This window comes from Cydia pomonella, chromosome 4 (genome assembly GCF_033807575.1).
Source record: "Cydia pomonella isolate Wapato2018A chromosome 4, ilCydPomo1, whole genome shotgun sequence".
In the NCBI taxonomy this organism is placed as follows: Eukaryota; Metazoa; Arthropoda; class Insecta; order Lepidoptera; family Tortricidae; genus Cydia; species Cydia pomonella.
In genome coordinates this window covers 23,704,174-23,722,015 of record NC_084706.1, presented here as the reverse complement: position 1 = coordinate 23,722,015, position 17,842 = coordinate 23,704,174, and the positions used below count along the sequence as shown (strand labels likewise).

Sequence of the window (17,842 nt, the reverse complement as noted above, 5' to 3'; positions counted from 1 at the left end):
AGATATATGCTAGCCACGGAAACATATTAGCCATATTTTTAAATATCTAGGTAAATTTAAAACTAAGAATATCGATTTTTTCTTAACCAACTAAATCGTTTCTTCATTTTATAAAATATTTCTTTCACTGTTTGCTTTATTACTCGTTGCTTTAAATTGTCTGATGAAACTACGTTTTTCCTTAGTTGATAATATTTAATAAATTATGATAAATTTTCAATATTTAGGTACCTATTTATAGGATAAGTGCCCTTTGGAGATGATCTAACAATTATTATTACTATTAGTCTAAGATCCCAGAACCGCAAGAGCTTACTTATTTTCTCATGAATAAAATGTATGTATAATTGTATTATAAATGTATGTATAAAATGTATGCATATTTATGTTACATTGTTTAATGGACAATTTAAATTATTGTAGAGATAAGTTATTGACATTTTATTATTTTATGCTCATACGGTTATGTCTGTGTTTGTGATCTCTGTATGTACTAACAATAGTCTTGTAAGTTATGTTGTGTAAATACTAACACTTTTATGGGTTTTGCCTGAAATAAAGGATTTAATAAAATAATAATAATAATATTTTTGACATCTTTAAAGCGTCTGGTAAAAGTTATTGCTAGCGGAAATGACCTGCCAAAGTTGATTATAATTTTTTTACAATATTTTCTAAAACATTACATTAAAATAAGCCATGAAAATTTAAGAAAAGTTAGACATTTTTATACCTAGCTTTAGCGCCCTGTACAGGACAAATGGCCGTCGGGCCGATACAGCAAGTATGCAGACATTCAAAGTACATACATACTAACACTATATTATCCCATACATTTTAGTCATGAGGTTTTTTTGATATAGTAAAATAACAGGCTACTTGTGCCAGTAATATTCCTATGCAGATTACCAGAAAATATTCCTTGGTAACCATTTTTTGATGCAGCACATCACTTCACATCAGTATCACTAAATATTGTATGATTGGCGTGATAAGTGTAGATAAATATTCCTATGTGTGAGTATATATGTGCGTGATATGCAAGTAATACCGTGCTAACATATGTTATAGATATAGTAGGTACAGGACCTAGTAATATTATTAAGTACTATATCTGTAGTACAATAATTAAGATGCTGACCTTTTTAATGATAAGTGGAGTATTTTGTGCACATAATAAATAAATAAAATATAAATATTTAAATATTTATAGGACATTATTACACAAATTGACTAAGTCCCACAGTAAGCTCAATAAGGCTTGTGTTGAGGGTACTTAGACAACGATATATAAATAATAAATAATAAATAAATAAGGGATTTGAACCCGAGACCATCAGCTTCGTAGGCAGGGTCACTACCCACTAGGCCAAACCGGTCGTCAAACACAATAATTAAATATTTTTTTGCTATACGTCCCTTAGCTAAGGTAGTTGGGAGATATGTGTGAGTAATAATAAATATAAATAATAGTACATTGGGCAACGAGGGGGTAAGTGAAATTTTGGAAGCGAGGTGGTTTCCGCCAGCCGCAGGCTGGAAGGAATTAAAGACCCGGGTTTGCAATATTCTTATCCCGGAGTTACACACAATGTTTTTCAATACACTTGCGAATAAAAACTAAATTTTAAGTGAAATAATTCTTAAATATGGTGACATATCAAAGATTCTTCCGCCATATTGTCATTTATTGTCAAGATAGACATCGAAGGCACAGACCTATTCGGCATTCAGCCGCGATTCAAAATTAACTAACTAACTAACTGCTTTGGCTCAACGATCCAAAAAGAATCTTGGCCTGCGAAACGAGAGAACGCCACCTGTCCCGATCCAGCGCGGTTTCCTGCCATGAATTGGCATTCAGCCGACGACGCAGGTCCGCCACCACGACATCACACCAGCGGTACCTGGGGCGCCCGATCGGACGACGGCCGGTTGGTCGCCCCAAGTACGCTTCCTTGACTACGCGATCCTCCCCCATTCAGAGTAGGTGACCGAGCCTGGCTGGCTGGCTGGCTCGATTCAAAATTATGTAAAAATATTTTAAATGGCTATTCAATTAATCAAATTAAATATTTTTAAACATAAACAAACATATTAAACTATTAACGGCAGTATTTTTAAAGTAAAATCATTTACGCTAACTTCGTTTCTATGAATTAGTGACATAATTTGAGAAAAACTTATAACTCCCTAGGGAGTTATAGCTTTTTTCACAATCCATAACTCCCACGGGAACAATATAGGCCTTTGTCCTTCAGTACACCTGCATGAACTAAGATCTTTTTCGAGCAAGTGTGATAAAAATATTATAGCAACATTATTATGATATTATGATATTTATTTCATCATATTCAATATACTGATACCTAGTGAACGTTAATTATCAAAACTTTTATCAAAGGATAAGCATATTAAAATACCTACTAATATATAGAAAGTAACTCTGTCTTTCTGTCTTAACATACAGACATAAAGACGGTTAAACCACTGAACCAATTTAGATGAAATTTGGTATGAAGATAGTTTGAGACCTAGGACTTATTTTTTTTTTGTCATTCATCATCGCAGACGAAGTCGCGTGTAGAAGCAGGGTGGTTAATATAAATATTATATATTAAACACGTTGTCATAGTTTCTATTCCGGAAATATAGGGCTCGTAATCCCCATAAGAGTGAAAGCCCCACGTCCTACTTTACCCTGTATAAGCTCCTTATCCACATAAATTATATTTCACTGATATTAAAGGCGGCGGGCATTATTATGTACATAATTCTTAAAGCAAATAAGTTTTGGGAAAAATTTCATTTTTGGTACAAGCTTTTATCGCTCACTGTTCTTTTCTTACCACGGGCAAGACAATTCTAAGAACCCCGAACACAATTAGGTTGCGTTGTTTCATCACAGAGTTCCTATGGCCACCTCCTGTCTCCATCATCAGATCAGCTCGATGGTATCATTGTAATGCATTGTCACCCGACTTATATACGTAAGAAAATTTTCACGTCAATCTAAAATCGGGAAGTGGGTCAAATTCAGGTTCCAAGATTTGACCCACATTAACTAAAAATCAAAGAGAATTTGAAATAGAGGTGGACTGTCAAAGAAAATTTTGTAGCCACAGTAAATTTACCGCCATCTTTCGACACATGATTAAAAGTTTTAGAACGCCAGTTGTGTTTGATCCTTATTACTTCACGGATTAAATTAAAAAAAAAACAAAACATGTACGAACATGTACAGACAACAACAGCAAGAAAAGAAGAAATCCAACCCAGCTCAGTATATGCTGGCGATGGTCTTCCGCGTGGGCCTACCCATCGGTGACGCCAAAATAAAACACATAAAAATACATAATAAAACATTACAACAACACAAGAGGAATAATTAAAATTAAGAAAACAAACAAAACAAAAATATACAAGAGAAATCATTAAGAAAACAAACAAACAGTCGCATAGACAGTTTATTTATACAATACAATACAATACAAATACTCTTTATTGCACACCTCAATACAGAAACAGTACAAATAATACAACACATAAAGAAGAGGTAAACAACAGGCGGTTTCTTTTAGGGATAACCCTAAAATGCGATCTCTTCCAGGCAACCTTTAGGTAGCGGAATTAAAAAAATTATAATTAGTTATGTCAGTAGGTGTTCCAGATGCAATAAAAGAAGTCTAGCACAGAATAAACACAAAACAAAACAATATATCATATACAAATATAAATAAAAAGATATATAAATACATATATTAAAATACATATTGTATATATATATATATATATATATATTTATAATAATGTTTGTGTTTAAAATAAATAATCATTTCCATGTCAGGTACTTATTTTCGTTGCTCAGTTTTATTTTAGCAACAAATATTTAATGTTAATGTTCATGCTAAGTTTCATATAATCTAATACCGGTACACACGTAATTATTTACTGATATCGTAGCGATTTCAGACTGCACAGATAAATCTAAGGTTTAATTAATATAAATTGTAACTGCCACCGATGAACGATAATCTACAACGCAATACACACTGCGCAAATTGGTTTGCACAAATTAATCGCTACGATATACACCGTGTTTTTTTTTCTTTTCGTTAATTTCAAGGGTGCATCCCTGAGCTTAAATTGAGTAACTTCCTCAAAGACACCGGTATTCTAATTAACTTCATTTCGGAGATAATCAATAATTATTTTTTTATTTTATAAGGCCCTTACGAGCATGTACACTAGCCTTAGGGCCTGTTTACATATTGACTAGTGTTCAATACGACTTGATACATTTGCTACTAAACGTAGGTACTATCTCGGACGATCGATGTCCGAAATGACATCGATATGTCACTTCGGACATTTCCTCTTAAGTCATTATATGTGCAAAGTTTCATTACAATCCAACAGGTAATTTTAAAATGAGACTCCCTTTGTATGGGAAGGTGAAATTCGGCCGAGTTTGCCGGGGACTCTTATAATGAGAGCGTAACTTTTATTGTATGGAGGCGGCTTGGATCGTCTGATTCTTGGGTTTAAACGCTCCTCCTTTTTAGGGTTCCGTAGCCAAATGGCAAAAAACGGAACCCTTATATTATAAAATGGCATACAAAACAAGGAAGGCCTTTGTAATCACAATACTCCTTTTATCCACTGCATTAGATCTGAGCTCTGACAGTATACTCTCAAGCACGTTCCTTCACAATCCACAAACAAATGTCACGTTCCAAGTTTAAATGTACCTAAGGCGGCCTTTACACCTGTAAGTTTTACTTACGTAAGCGACTTACGATAAATTTTCAAGTGTAAACACTTGTTGTAAGTAGCTTACTGTATTTTTTTACTACTTTCGTAAATTGGGAAATTACAAGTCTAAACACGTTCGTATTTGTTTACGGAAGCGACTCACAGCTTATCGAACTAAATTGATAAGTTGAGAACTTACAGTTCTCTCAGGGGTGAAATTGCCCATCGAAAATGTGTTTCGTTTTTTTTAATGATAGGTGCAACTTTTTCCAAAATATATTCGAAACTTGTAGCATTCATTCTTACAAAATTGAAAAATTGGGCTCGGTCTTCCATTCTCAACTCCTCCTTTTTTTCTAGCCAAGGTTTTACCCAGCATTTTCTTTCAGCATTCTTTTGCTTTCGCCTTTGATTGCATAATATTATTTACAGTACATATTACCGTTACCACTCTAGTGCGCAAATTAGCATATTACGTTACTGTGTCAAACATTTAAAGGTCCATATGTACTGTAAAACGTACGATACATGTGCGAATAGATGATTCGCAACTCGTGTCGATTAAAAAAACTCTCTTCGGTCGTGTTTTAATTTATCGCCACTCGTTTCGGATTTCCTATTTTTCGCACTTGTATCGTAATGTACTAATATGCAGCAGCCGCTTGTGCGTGGCGACTATGAGTGGACATTTTTATTACTGATTTAGTAAGCATATTTATGTAAATGGGCCTGTAATAATTTATGCAAGTTTAAACTCACAAAATTTACGTAAGCATTTTTACTGTAAGTTTATTTTAAGTGTAAATGCAACCGTAAGTAAGTTACATAAATATTACGAAAGTAACTTACAGGTGTAAAGGCGGCCTAATAGCATATGGCGCTTACGTCGCTTACCGCCGCATTAGTATGGGAGCGTCGTTAATAATAGCGTAAGGGCCAACCGTCATCAATACCCCTAGTGTAAATATTTTCAACAGCGAAACGTGACGTACGCGTTTGCGTTAAGTGTCATTTTGTATGAGATTTTTGACTTTCCAAAACGTCCCGCTTGGCGCGCTGTTCAAAAACCCATACAAAATGAGACTTAACGCAAACGCGTACGTCACGTTTCGCTATCGACTAATTTTACACTAGGGGTACTGATACCTTTATCGTGACCGCCACAAATGTCTTCTAAATTAATGTCTAATATAACTTGATCTATACATACGTAAATATTATGAGAGATCGGAGACCATAGTTATCTGGATGGACAAAACCATGTAGTATTTGTATTGTCAATAACACTTGCCATGAGCCCAATTCAGACACATTGATTAGAACTGGTTTTAATACTCGTACATCTTGACGATCGCCTCGGTGATTGAAGCGCACAGATGTGAAAAATAGTTTATAAAATGTATTAAAGTACAATATAGAAATACTTGACTATACTATTTGAAATGCAAAATCTTCTTTTTCCTTACCACTTCCCATGGGAAGTAATGATTTGGGGTCGGTTCTCCTCGCTCTAAGGCGCCAGGACGGTCTGTCTTGGGTTGTCGCATCTGTAAGTTGGGCTCGCTCCAAGTCGCGGGTTATAGTAGCCAGCCACGTGGTTTTGGGTCTTCTACTACCTTTTCTGGTGCATGGTATTGTCAGTACCTTCCTGACCACGTGAGCTTCGGAACGTCTCATTATGTGGTCAAATGCAAAATACAAAATAGTTTTCGAATTTTTATTTAAAATACAAAATAGGTATTTTCAAAATACTTGTTTAAAATACCTATACTTTGCGATAAAGGGTACCGTTGAATAGTAATTTAATTGCCTAGTCCGAATTTAAGAGTGTTACTCAAAATTTACAAGTTGAAAAGGCTTTCATTATACTGTAAATAAAATAAATAAATAATAAATAAAAATGTTATTTATTCAGGTATCAACCCATTAAATTACAATAACGCAACAATACAATAAAATAAAATATACAATTATAATATACAATTAAAATTAAGGCTAATTATATAGGTGCAGCGGGGAAACCTTGCTCATACAGTAGCAGGTTATATACACTACTTTAACAACAGTGTGTCAGTCCTTTAGAGTGCAAATTTCGTATTGTTTCTCCAAAAGGTACACTAGTTCTAAATACCCTAATGCATATGTGTAAGTGGCGGGATCGATGGGGCGTTCCAATCAGCAAAAGATAGTAGTTTCGACGGCTAATGATTTATTTTAAACTTGGCGGCTTTATACAATTTGTAACAGTGCTCAAAAAAAAGGTAACACTGTCCGCGTAAAGGTGCAGACCCACAAAAGTATGCAGGAGCAAACACCCTCAGCACGAACGTAACCACCGGGTTCAATTACTAGGTAATCAGTCTCCGAGTATCTCTAGACAGAAAGTACACAGAGCAGCTGATACTTCGTATAAACAATCACCCGGGTCACCTATCGAATCTATCAAATAAACAAAAATCAAACTTGGAACTTAACTAATCTACGAAAGACTAACGCCTGCGCGTTCTATCTCGATGCCACCGCCATCTAGTGAGCGGTTTGCATACTAATGTTTAATACATGCCATGAAACTGTGATAGACTAATGCTTGCGCGTTCTATCTCGATGCCACCGCCATCTAGTGAGAAATTGGGTAAACTGTCCGTATTGGAAGTGGGGCTATGTTACATTTATGTACATTTCGGCTTTGTCCAATGGCTAGGGAGTAGGGACAGACTGTATAAAATACAAAATAGGTATTTTGCATTTTGTGTTTGCATTTTAAATTTTAAATACGTCACATCTCTGTTGATGCGCATCTCACGCACGACTTTCACTTCAATTAATATGCATCAAGCGTGGGTGATCTTCAAGGTCGTGTCAGAATTGGATCAAAACCGTAACACAATTGTTAAATCTGAATCGCGCTCTATGAGTTTGCAGAGATTATACTCAAAACTGAAATAAACAAGATACGAAGGAAACACAGACAAGATTTTCGATGAAAAATATCAACTACGGAATCTGCTGACAAAATTTCACGAGAATCGGTTGAGAAATCTGCAGAGGAAAACATCCGGATATGCGAAAGCGTTTTTGTTCAAGCTTTAACGGAGACCTTCTCTAACGTTAAATAAATAAAAAAAATAAAATAGTTATTTGTGCAACAAGAGAGGAAAGTTAGTTTTTTTGCGAGTGTTGATTTTGATTCCCGAGTAAGCGAAATATTCTAAGTTAGAATCTTGAGCGTAGCGAGGGACTCAAAAACACGAGATTTAAAGTAACTTTGCTCTCGTGTGACACATACAAATTTTCACCTCAGTAGTGAGAACATATTAAAGGTTTAAAAAAATCAACATCAAGTAAAGTTTTTATTCCTATATTCATGGCCTACAATAAATTTAAAAGCTAATTTGTCTCACTCCCTGGAGTGAGGAAAGTCGCACTTTCCACACTCCCTAGGGTTGACGAAAGTATGGTTGTTCGAGCTGCTGAGGTGACAATAATATTGCTATAGAAGCAACGTAATAAAACAGATTTGTTTTATGTTAACCAGGTAGAACCAAACATCGAAGCGACGGAGCAAGTGTGCAAAGCTCTAGGAGGGGTGCAGCATACGATCTTCGGCGGGATGTGGGAGTTCACCACCAAGGCCGACCATGCGGACACTGCCTACACTAATCTGCCGTTAGCTGTGCATAATGATAGTACCTACTTCACAGAGTCTACTGGGTAAGTACTTAAAATAAAACCGGCCAAGTGCGAGTCGGACTTGCGCACGAAGGGTTCCGTACCATTATCTTTAAATCACTTTTTTTTAAATATGGGAGCTTTAAATATTTGTTTTATTCTTTTTTAGTATTTGTTAAAAAACACATTATCTGTAAAAATTTCAACGGTCTGACTATCACGGTTCATGAGATACAGCCTGGTGACAGACAAACAGACAGACAGACAGACAGACAGACGGACAGCGGAGTCTTAGTAACAGGGTTCCGTATCGTACCCTCTGGGCACGGAAACCCAAAAACGACTTAATGTTAAGCGATATACGTGATTGCATAACATTAACCCCTTATTCATAAACGTCTACTAAAGTTGACAAGCCGCTAATAATCGTTTGTCCCTTTCCATCATACTTATACGTCGGAAAGGGACAAACGATTATTAGCGGCTTGTCAACTTTAGTAGACGTTTATGAATAGGGGTTAGTCTTTAAGTCTTTATCATATCTACATAATTGGCTACTTGACTGTTTTTAGGGTTCCGTAGTCAACTAGGAACCCTTATAGTTTCGCCATGTCCGTCTGTCTGTCTGTCTGTCCGAGGCTTTGCTCCGTGGTCGTTAGTGCTAGAAAGCTGAAATTTGGCATGGATATATAAATCAATAAACCCGACAAAGTCGTACAATAAAATCTAAAAAATTTTTTTTTTAGGGTACCTCCCCTACACGTAAAGTGGGGGTGAAATTTTTTTTTCGCTTCAACCCTAAAGTGTGGGGTATCGTTGGAAAGGTCTTTCAAAACTAATAGGGGTTTTCACGAAACATTTTTTGATAAAGTGAATATATTCGGAGATAATCGCTCCGAAAGAAAAAAAATTGTGTCCCTCTAACTTTTGAACCATAGGTCCAAAAAATATGAAAAAAATCGTGGAAGTAGAGCTTAAGGAAGACATTAAATGAAAACTATAGCGGACATGATCAGTTTAGCTGTTTTTGAGTTATCACAAAAAGTTTTCCCTTCATAGTAAAAAGACTTACTTTAATTAGGTACTGATTATGCAAATTTGCCTATTTGTTTAACTCGGGTGAAAGGTACCGTTTCATCCCTTGGTTAACAATTTACTATACTTTAAGCTCCAGTTTAGCTTATTGTGACGGAAGAGTAACTACGGAACCCTACACTGAGCGTGGCCCGACATGCTCTTGGCCGGTTTTTGTAAATAATGTCAAACGATCTTGATTTTCCTGAGGATCAAATGTCTATATAGGACTCATGGCAATTAAGCAACACAAAGGTCAGAAATGTGAGTTAAAGTCTGACGCTCGCACTCGACGATTGAAACGCCCCTAACAAAATGATAAGGTGATGTGACGTCAGAAGATCAAGAAAATTGCCATTTTGACCCTGAACTATTGCGTTTATGTGTATAGTTGTCATAAAATTTATTTTTCAATAAAATGTAAGGAATCGAATAGTACCATTTTCCTTTCTATTTTTAAAAAAAAAATTTTTAGAGACTTCGGAGCCATATATTTTTTATAATCTCAATAGAATTTTTTTTATTGCACTTTTTTATAATGGATGGCTCATTTTCTATCCATTTAACTAAATTTTGTTATAATATTCAACATGTGTCAAGTACCCAATTAACATAAAGCAAATTTTAACACAAGTGAGATACATCTTTTACTTTCAAACAATAAATAATCATTTTTGTAGGGAAGTCAAACACAACAAAACCTTTAAAAGTGCCTGCCGCGTTCACATCATAAAGATTAATTGAAACGTGAAATATTCAGAAAAGAAAATCCAAGCTCCGTCAGCTCGACGCTCTTAATGGATTAATATTCTAAAAAACCTTGACTTGCTTTTGTATAATGTTAATTAAAAGTAACCTCAAAAATTTACTTCAAATAGCTCTGTGCGAGAATAGTATGTAACTATGGTGGGTGCATATCGATCGCTATATATATTTTTTATATAATATTAGTTGCTATAACGCTCATTTGATATAATTTTTGTTTGACATAACAACAAATGATATATTCACATTATGTATAATTATTGTTTCTTATAATGTTCATTATATGGAATAACATTTATTATAATGTTCTTTGAGTATAATGCTTATTTCTAATAATAATCAAATGGCTTAACGCAAATTTTTATCTAAAGCACAGTGAGAATAACTATATTTTATATAATGTATTAGAGATATAATTCAAAATTTAATATCAGAAAAATTGGGTAGGTTAGAACTTTACTGTGAACCCTAAAGAAACGAACTACTATCACAAATGTAGGTTAGGTTAGGTTTGAACTGTGACCTCTAAACAAACGGATTGCTATCAGAAAAATAGGTTAGATTAGAACTGTGATCCCTACAGGAAATGATATAAATTAGTTTAAGATGGTTAAACAAAACGCAATGTATGCAAAATTTTAAATATTTGTTTAACGATATATGAATATGAAATATAATTTTAAAAATATTAATATATTTTAAATAATCTTAGGCGTTAAAATTGTACGCGGCTTTTGACCATCTCTAATTTTTTTAACTGCTAGGTAGATTTATAATATGCGTTGTAGGTATATTAAAACTTAATTATACCTTATGATTGTTATAATAAATAAGTGCTATATCAAATGTAGTATATACGAAATAAACGTTATACGTACCTAATGATGAATATACGAAATAAGTGAATATATTTTGATGTGTTATTAAATGTTAATTATATTTACCCTTTAAAAATATACCAAATGTTGTTATATCAAATGAAAATATACAAAAAAAATACCAAACATTACACACCCAACTATGGTATCTGAAGCTAAACTAATTACAGACATAGATATACCTAATCTTATTGAAAGTACAAAGTTTCAGCGCAATCTAGCTAGTCGTTTTGAAATGAGAGCGAGGTACGTTTGTATGGAGAACCGAGCTTGCTGCGCTGCGGACTCTTATATTGATGTTCGGATTTATTTCGCACTTTGCAAATGTCTAAAACGATGTTGTTGCCAAGAATTTTGACATTTGCGGCAGCAAAGCACTCGGCAGTAATATCGCGCTGCAATACTGCAGCAGTAATGCTGTCTCATTCCAAACGCAACCTTTAATATAAACACCCGGGCTCAGGTACGTCCTTAAGCTACTCGTACATCCAAAAGAGAAGTAAGGGCATTGTGAATGTCATCTTAATTTGTGTGGTAGGGCACAGCACAGCGGCAGCAGATGTGATTCCAAATCTATAGCAGAACCCAACTGGGGAAGTACCTCCAACTTACAGAAAACCACAGCCAAATAACACTAGACCCTACTCATAATGTTGTGTTCCTGCCGGTGAGTAAGATCGCCAGAGCTTAACGTGGGTGCGGAGTGTTAGGGTCGGTAACGCGCATGTAACGCTTCTGGAGTTGCAGGAATCTATAGACTACGGAGACTGCTTACTACCAGGCGGCCCCTATGCTTGTTTGCCATTGACGTAATATAACAAAAACAATGGCTGAACTTTATGATAAATACACTCATCAAAATAGACAGGTAACCCACTTTTATTATTCACAATCTCGTATGAGTCTATCTTGCAAAAGCGTTGCGCATTGTTCTTTCTAAATACTCTACTTTCTTTTCACAAATAGGCTTATTTATATTGCACAACCTCTTATATACGAACAGATTCTCGAATGACTTAAATATACATTGTAAATGTATTGAACCGGCTCACCTACGTAATGCGTAATTCATTAGTGGGTTTTCTTTCAACGTGGTGAATACGTCACACTACTTGCGTAGCGTATAATGTGCCTAATATGCTACAAATAGTCTTACCTGAACGAAGGTATTCTGGTAATATTTTTAAATGTTGAGTAGCGTTTGCTGGTTTTACGGTAATGACATTAAGAACTTTTAGTGTAAGAATTGGAGTGAAATTACAGTATAGTCGAAGAAATATTATTTGCACCGCTGAATGTTATCGTTAAAGATTCTTTAACAATAGGGCTATAAAACAATTAGTGCAATCCGTTTTTCCTAAAGTATATTCGTTATTTTAAAAAAAAAAGTATTCGGCAAAAATTTAATTTTTGGTAGGTACAAGCTTTTATCGCTGACTGTACTTTTCTTTCCATAGGCAACTAATACTCATCGAGCCAATTCTAAAAACCCCAAACACAATTAGGTTGCGTTGTTTTATCACCACCTATCATCCTTTGGCCACCTCCTGTCTCCATCATCAGATCAGCTCGATGGTACCATAATATTGGATTGTCACCGGACTTACATATCTATACAAATATTCAATTTAATAAAAAGCTTGTATAAGATTTATATAAAGAAACGTTAATTTCAAAGTAAATACTATTTGTGCAGAAAAAAAGATTCGTTTACCTAATATTGTCGTGTCTATATAATCCCAGAAACACAACATATATCATAACTAGTTATTCCCACTTTCCCACTACATGGATGGGACGAGCAGCAAAGCACTTCACACCTCTTTTTATTCGTAAAAATAAAGTTTTATGACCAATCGGTGCAAAATATATTTCGTCAAATATAAAAGTATGATAATTAGACAAGAACACACTTATTTAAAGTGGTTCATAATAACCAAATACAACCTACACTATTATATTATAATACTTACTTTTAGACATGAAAAAACTAAACGTTGAAAAAAACTGTATTTGCGTACGAGCGCAAAAAAAAAACTGAATTGGATACGGTCTAAATTAGATTTTCACAATCAGAATGTATGTCCATTGTCCAGTATCTCTAGTGGCCGTAAGTGGTGCCACTAATCTTCAGCCGCCAGCCACTCACGCGTATTTATCGTGATTTTCTCGGCATACTCGCCACAAATACGAATGGTCTGAAGGTATTCTTTTACCTTTATAAATTACTAGCAAATCGAATTAGAACTATCGTGAGTTATGCTAACATTAAGAGGCTGTCAACACCCAATGTCCTTGAAATTGATGTTACTTAAACAGTTTTTTAAGAAAGACTATTTGTTTTAGTCAAGTAAGAAAAATATATGTTCATATTAATTATATTTCAAAGACCGTGGTTGTACTCGATACACGATTGAACGAAATCGGCTCGATAGAAAATAATTGCAAAAATTGGTCTTAAAATAAGAATTAAACGGTCGGTCTTTATTGTTTTGACTTATGGGTCTGCAATTAAAATCACAATTTCAAAACATTTATATCTAAACCGCTATTGAGTAAAATATTACACTAATAATCCACTTTTTTTATTTAAATATTTTTCTTATTATTCCCTTGCCCAGGCCCATTAACATGCGACAGTGCTATCTCATTTACTCCGATAGAAATAGATAGTGTGCGCGCTTTAGGTATTGACAGCCTCTTAAAGTAGGTAATTTTACAGTTTCACTCACGTATTTAGTAAAAATTCAAAGTGTATATAAAGGATGTTTATTTAGTCACCTGCAGTAATTTGCGGGGTCAATATATAGGTCATACTGAACAACTTTTACTATGGGACCAACCCCTAAATCGCGAAAAATATTTAATCCCCCTACAAAATGTCAAGGTCAGACAGCCAAAATGTATGAAACAGACAATTTTTTTCGCGATTTCGGGGTTCATACATCATAGGCCGAGGCCATTGGCCGAGATTTTCGACAGAGGGGTAAGTTCATAAAGGCGACTGTTATTAAATCCTCCAAGACTATAACTCGGGTCGGCAACGCGCATGTAACACCTCTGGAGTTGCAGGCGTCCATAGGCTGCGGTGACTGCTTACCATCAGGCGGGCCGTATGCTTGTTTGCCACCGTCGTGGTATAAAAAAAAAAAAAAACTCGCGAAAACGAATTTTTGACGCTTCCCACGAGATTCGTTTTATAGAGGTTCCATATCTGAGTGGCCATAAGTGCCCACTTATCATCGCGTCGAGCCTGGCGTTGTTTATTACAGTTTCTCCTACGTTCGCCACTGATTCACTTGTCTGCAGCTTTGGATATTTCTGTGGAAGCTTTTGACCAACATAAAAAAGGCTCGGTAATAGGCTTGCGTATATAAATATTTGACAACAACTTGAGGCCACTTGAGGTTCAATCATTGGTTAAAAAGTAATTTTAATATTTTTTTACATCAAACTAAGAGATTCTGTTTGATATATATGTCTATGTACTTATACACGGTGCTACATGAGGAAACCGAAAGATTTTGACAGACAGATCATTTAGAGACTAAAATGTCATATAAACTTTCCTGGATTTCGCCTAGTTTCAGAGTTAATACCAATGTAAAAAAAACATCTTATCGTAACTTAGTGCAAAACGCCTTTTTGATCGCCATGATGCCATTATGGGGATGTTTTTATGGGGCGTAGTCTAAAACCTTTGCAAGAACTGGCTTTTACAAAAAAAAATCGAAAAAAATTATTTTCAGTGCAAGTTTTACCATAACATTAACTTCTTATGTACAAATACGTTCAAAATTTGAAAAAAAAAAAAACAAAAAAAAATTTTTTTTTACGAAATTTACTGGAACTCATATAACATTTTTTCCTTCTTTTGGCCTCAGAAGTACGTGGTCAAAATCTTGCGGGTTCCTCGTGAGCACCGTGTATGTGTATTTTTATTTTGTATACAGTGAGTAAATCCAATACGGAGGATAATATAAACCAGACCAGACATAATTTTCAGTGTAAATTTTTATTGAAAATTTAAACCGAGCAGCAATGTATTGCAAACATTAAAGAGACATTTATAGTAACTGTCAACAAGCGTTACTTTATGGCTCCTCTACACGATGGCCCAACGTAGGCCAGTCCAAGGGACGTATTTATGCGTTAGAGGGAGCAAGTGATATTGCTATCTCATTCCACCGCATAGCTGCGTCCCTTAGACTGGACTACGATGGGCCATCGTGTAGAGGAGCCCTTAAAAAGCTCGTATCTCGTACTTGTGTGTTGCTTTACATTGCGGGCCGAATTATTTCGTATGGTTAATATTTATTTTCATTGGATATCTAAGCAAAAGGACTATGCGCCTAAAAGGTCCAAAAACGAACAGAACTTGAGTATTAGGTCATTAGATAGGTAACCTTGCAGCAATTAATTTACTTACTGGGACCATAGAGAGATAAGTAAACATAGAGTCCTCACTCCAAACATCAGTTTACTTACAAGTAGTAATACTGATAACGTCGCTACTTGACGCTAGATGTCGACTACGAAAATAACAAGCGTTTTGGTAAGCACTCTATGCTTACTTATTCATCTATGCATGGACTCTAGTGCCTAGGTAATAAGGGTGACGACATTTTGATTAAAATACCAATATCGCTTGGTGCCCATAGAACGAAATGAAGGACATAGAAATATCTATCTAATGATCTAAATCTCATATTTTTTTAAGTCAAGCTCGATACAAACATGCCCATAGTCCTTTACCTCAATATACTTCTTAGGTCCTATGCTGACCATAGTTTAAAGATTCGCCCTTATTGAATTTGCAGTAAAGTATGGCACGAGCATTGTACGTACATTGTCACTGCTAAGAGTGCGAAGTTGGTGCTAACTTGCGCAGTCTAAAATGCGTTCATACCGAGCGATAATCGAGTTTCCTTATACATATATCGAAAACGAAATTCGAAAAGATCTTGAAAACAGTATTATTCTCTGGTTCACGACCTTCTTCATCCGTGAAGTAAATATTTTTTTTATATTTTCTTCTACCTTTTTAAACCTTAGGGTCTTTATTTCAGACTCCAAATCCTCCACTGCATAGAACATTTCGGCGGAGTAGGTGGTGAAACAGTACTAGTGGACGGTTTCTACGGAGCCACCCGACTGAAGGCGGAGTCTCCCGAAGACTTCAACTTTCTGACTGAGTTCGAGTTGGAAGCTGAGTATATAGAGGAAGGACACCATCATAAGTGTGCGGCGCCGGTTATAACGGTCGATAAGAGTACTAAGGATATTAAACAAATAAGGTAGGTATCCGATCGATCGCATCCGGAACACCACACTGCGCTCAAAAACCCGCATTGCTGACGTTGACGAGAAGACTGGGGGACCGTTCACGTCTGCTGCATGCATTCAGACAGGTGGGCAACAGTTAAACAGCCACGAACTGGATGTCAGAAGAAGGGCATGGACGCGGCAGGTCCAGGCGGAGATGGCGGGACGACCTAGATACTTTCCTCAACAACTGGCCGGAAGAGGCACTAAGTCGGGTGTCGTGGAGTTCTGTCCAGCAGTGGGATACCAGAATAGGCTAGTAAACAAGGTAGGTAGTTTGGATAATGATAAGTAATGCCTGTGTCAGTCATTACTGGCGCAAACGTCAAGAAATCAGGCAGCAACATCGATTTTAACATGTAGTCATCTACAATTCTACAGCAGTACTACACCGTGATATTACTTCTAACTACAATTTTGCCGCAAATGTCATTCTGGCGGCGTAGGTAATGAAATAGTACTACTCGTAGTGTACGGATTCTACGGAGCCACCTGAGCACCCGACAGAAGGCGGAGTTTTGAACGGGAAGTAATTAAATGATCAGCCGTTTATAAAACTGATCTGCAAAAAAAAAGCCATTTAATCATTAGGACAGCATATAAACATTTTGCTGGCAATAAATAAAATCGAGCTACAACTCTTGTTCAGAAAATAATTCACAAACGGTCAACATTATTAACAATATCGATCTGCTTCTGTTATAATTTATCTGCTCAATAAAGAATTGAGCTGCAAAATGACTATTTGGTCAGCAAGATTTAAAAATTGTGTGGTAGAAAACACATGTCTCTAAGCAGTTTAACTGAGACGTATGCATATTAAAGGATATGACTTTATTATATCAGATTACCATTCTGATATAATAAGGTGGCTAGCGTTTGATTTGAAAAATCAGCAGAGTTGCAGGCGGAACGAAATCAGCCCAGCATGATTACACGTCACCAAAATCTTAAGGTTACTAAAATCAAGGTCATCCAAAACCGAATCAGACCACCCCACTATTCACGTGGTCTTGTCTGTCCTATTCCTAGAGAGCAATTGCGAAAACCGAACCCGGAGAGCGAGGGCTGCTCTTCCGTAGCGCCGGAGCTACCGCAGTTGCGTCCCGGCCCCCTCACCCCTCATCATACATTCATCATATTGTAAAATTTTACCCTTGAATACGCCCTCTCCAACAAAGAGCTAGTTGCGCACATTTTGTGAATGGACAGTAAGTTTTTTTAAGGACTAAATGAAAGAGAAGTATATCAAATATTGGCCAACATTTTTTTTTTTTGTTTAAAAAACAGCTGATTAGGAAAGGGGGTAGGTTAGGTTGGTTTTAGACATTTGCAGATCAACTGATTCTTCAGGTAACCAATTTTTGCGTTTCAGG

At 35.8% G+C, this 17,842-nt stretch overlaps 1 protein-coding gene across 1 annotated transcript in view; it reads left to right on the top strand.

Annotated features, from left to right (window-relative positions):
• Positions 1-17,842, top strand: part of LOC133517300 (trimethyllysine dioxygenase, mitochondrial) — a 48,777-nt gene that overhangs the window by 25,815 nt on the left and 5,120 nt on the right. Inside the window, exons 5-6 of the mRNA XM_061850548.1 lie at positions 8,291-8,466; positions 16,211-16,438. Coding sequence (XP_061706532.1) covers positions 8,291-8,466; positions 16,211-16,438 — 404 coding nt within the window. The remainder of the gene's footprint in view (positions 1-8,290; positions 8,467-16,210; positions 16,439-17,842) is intronic.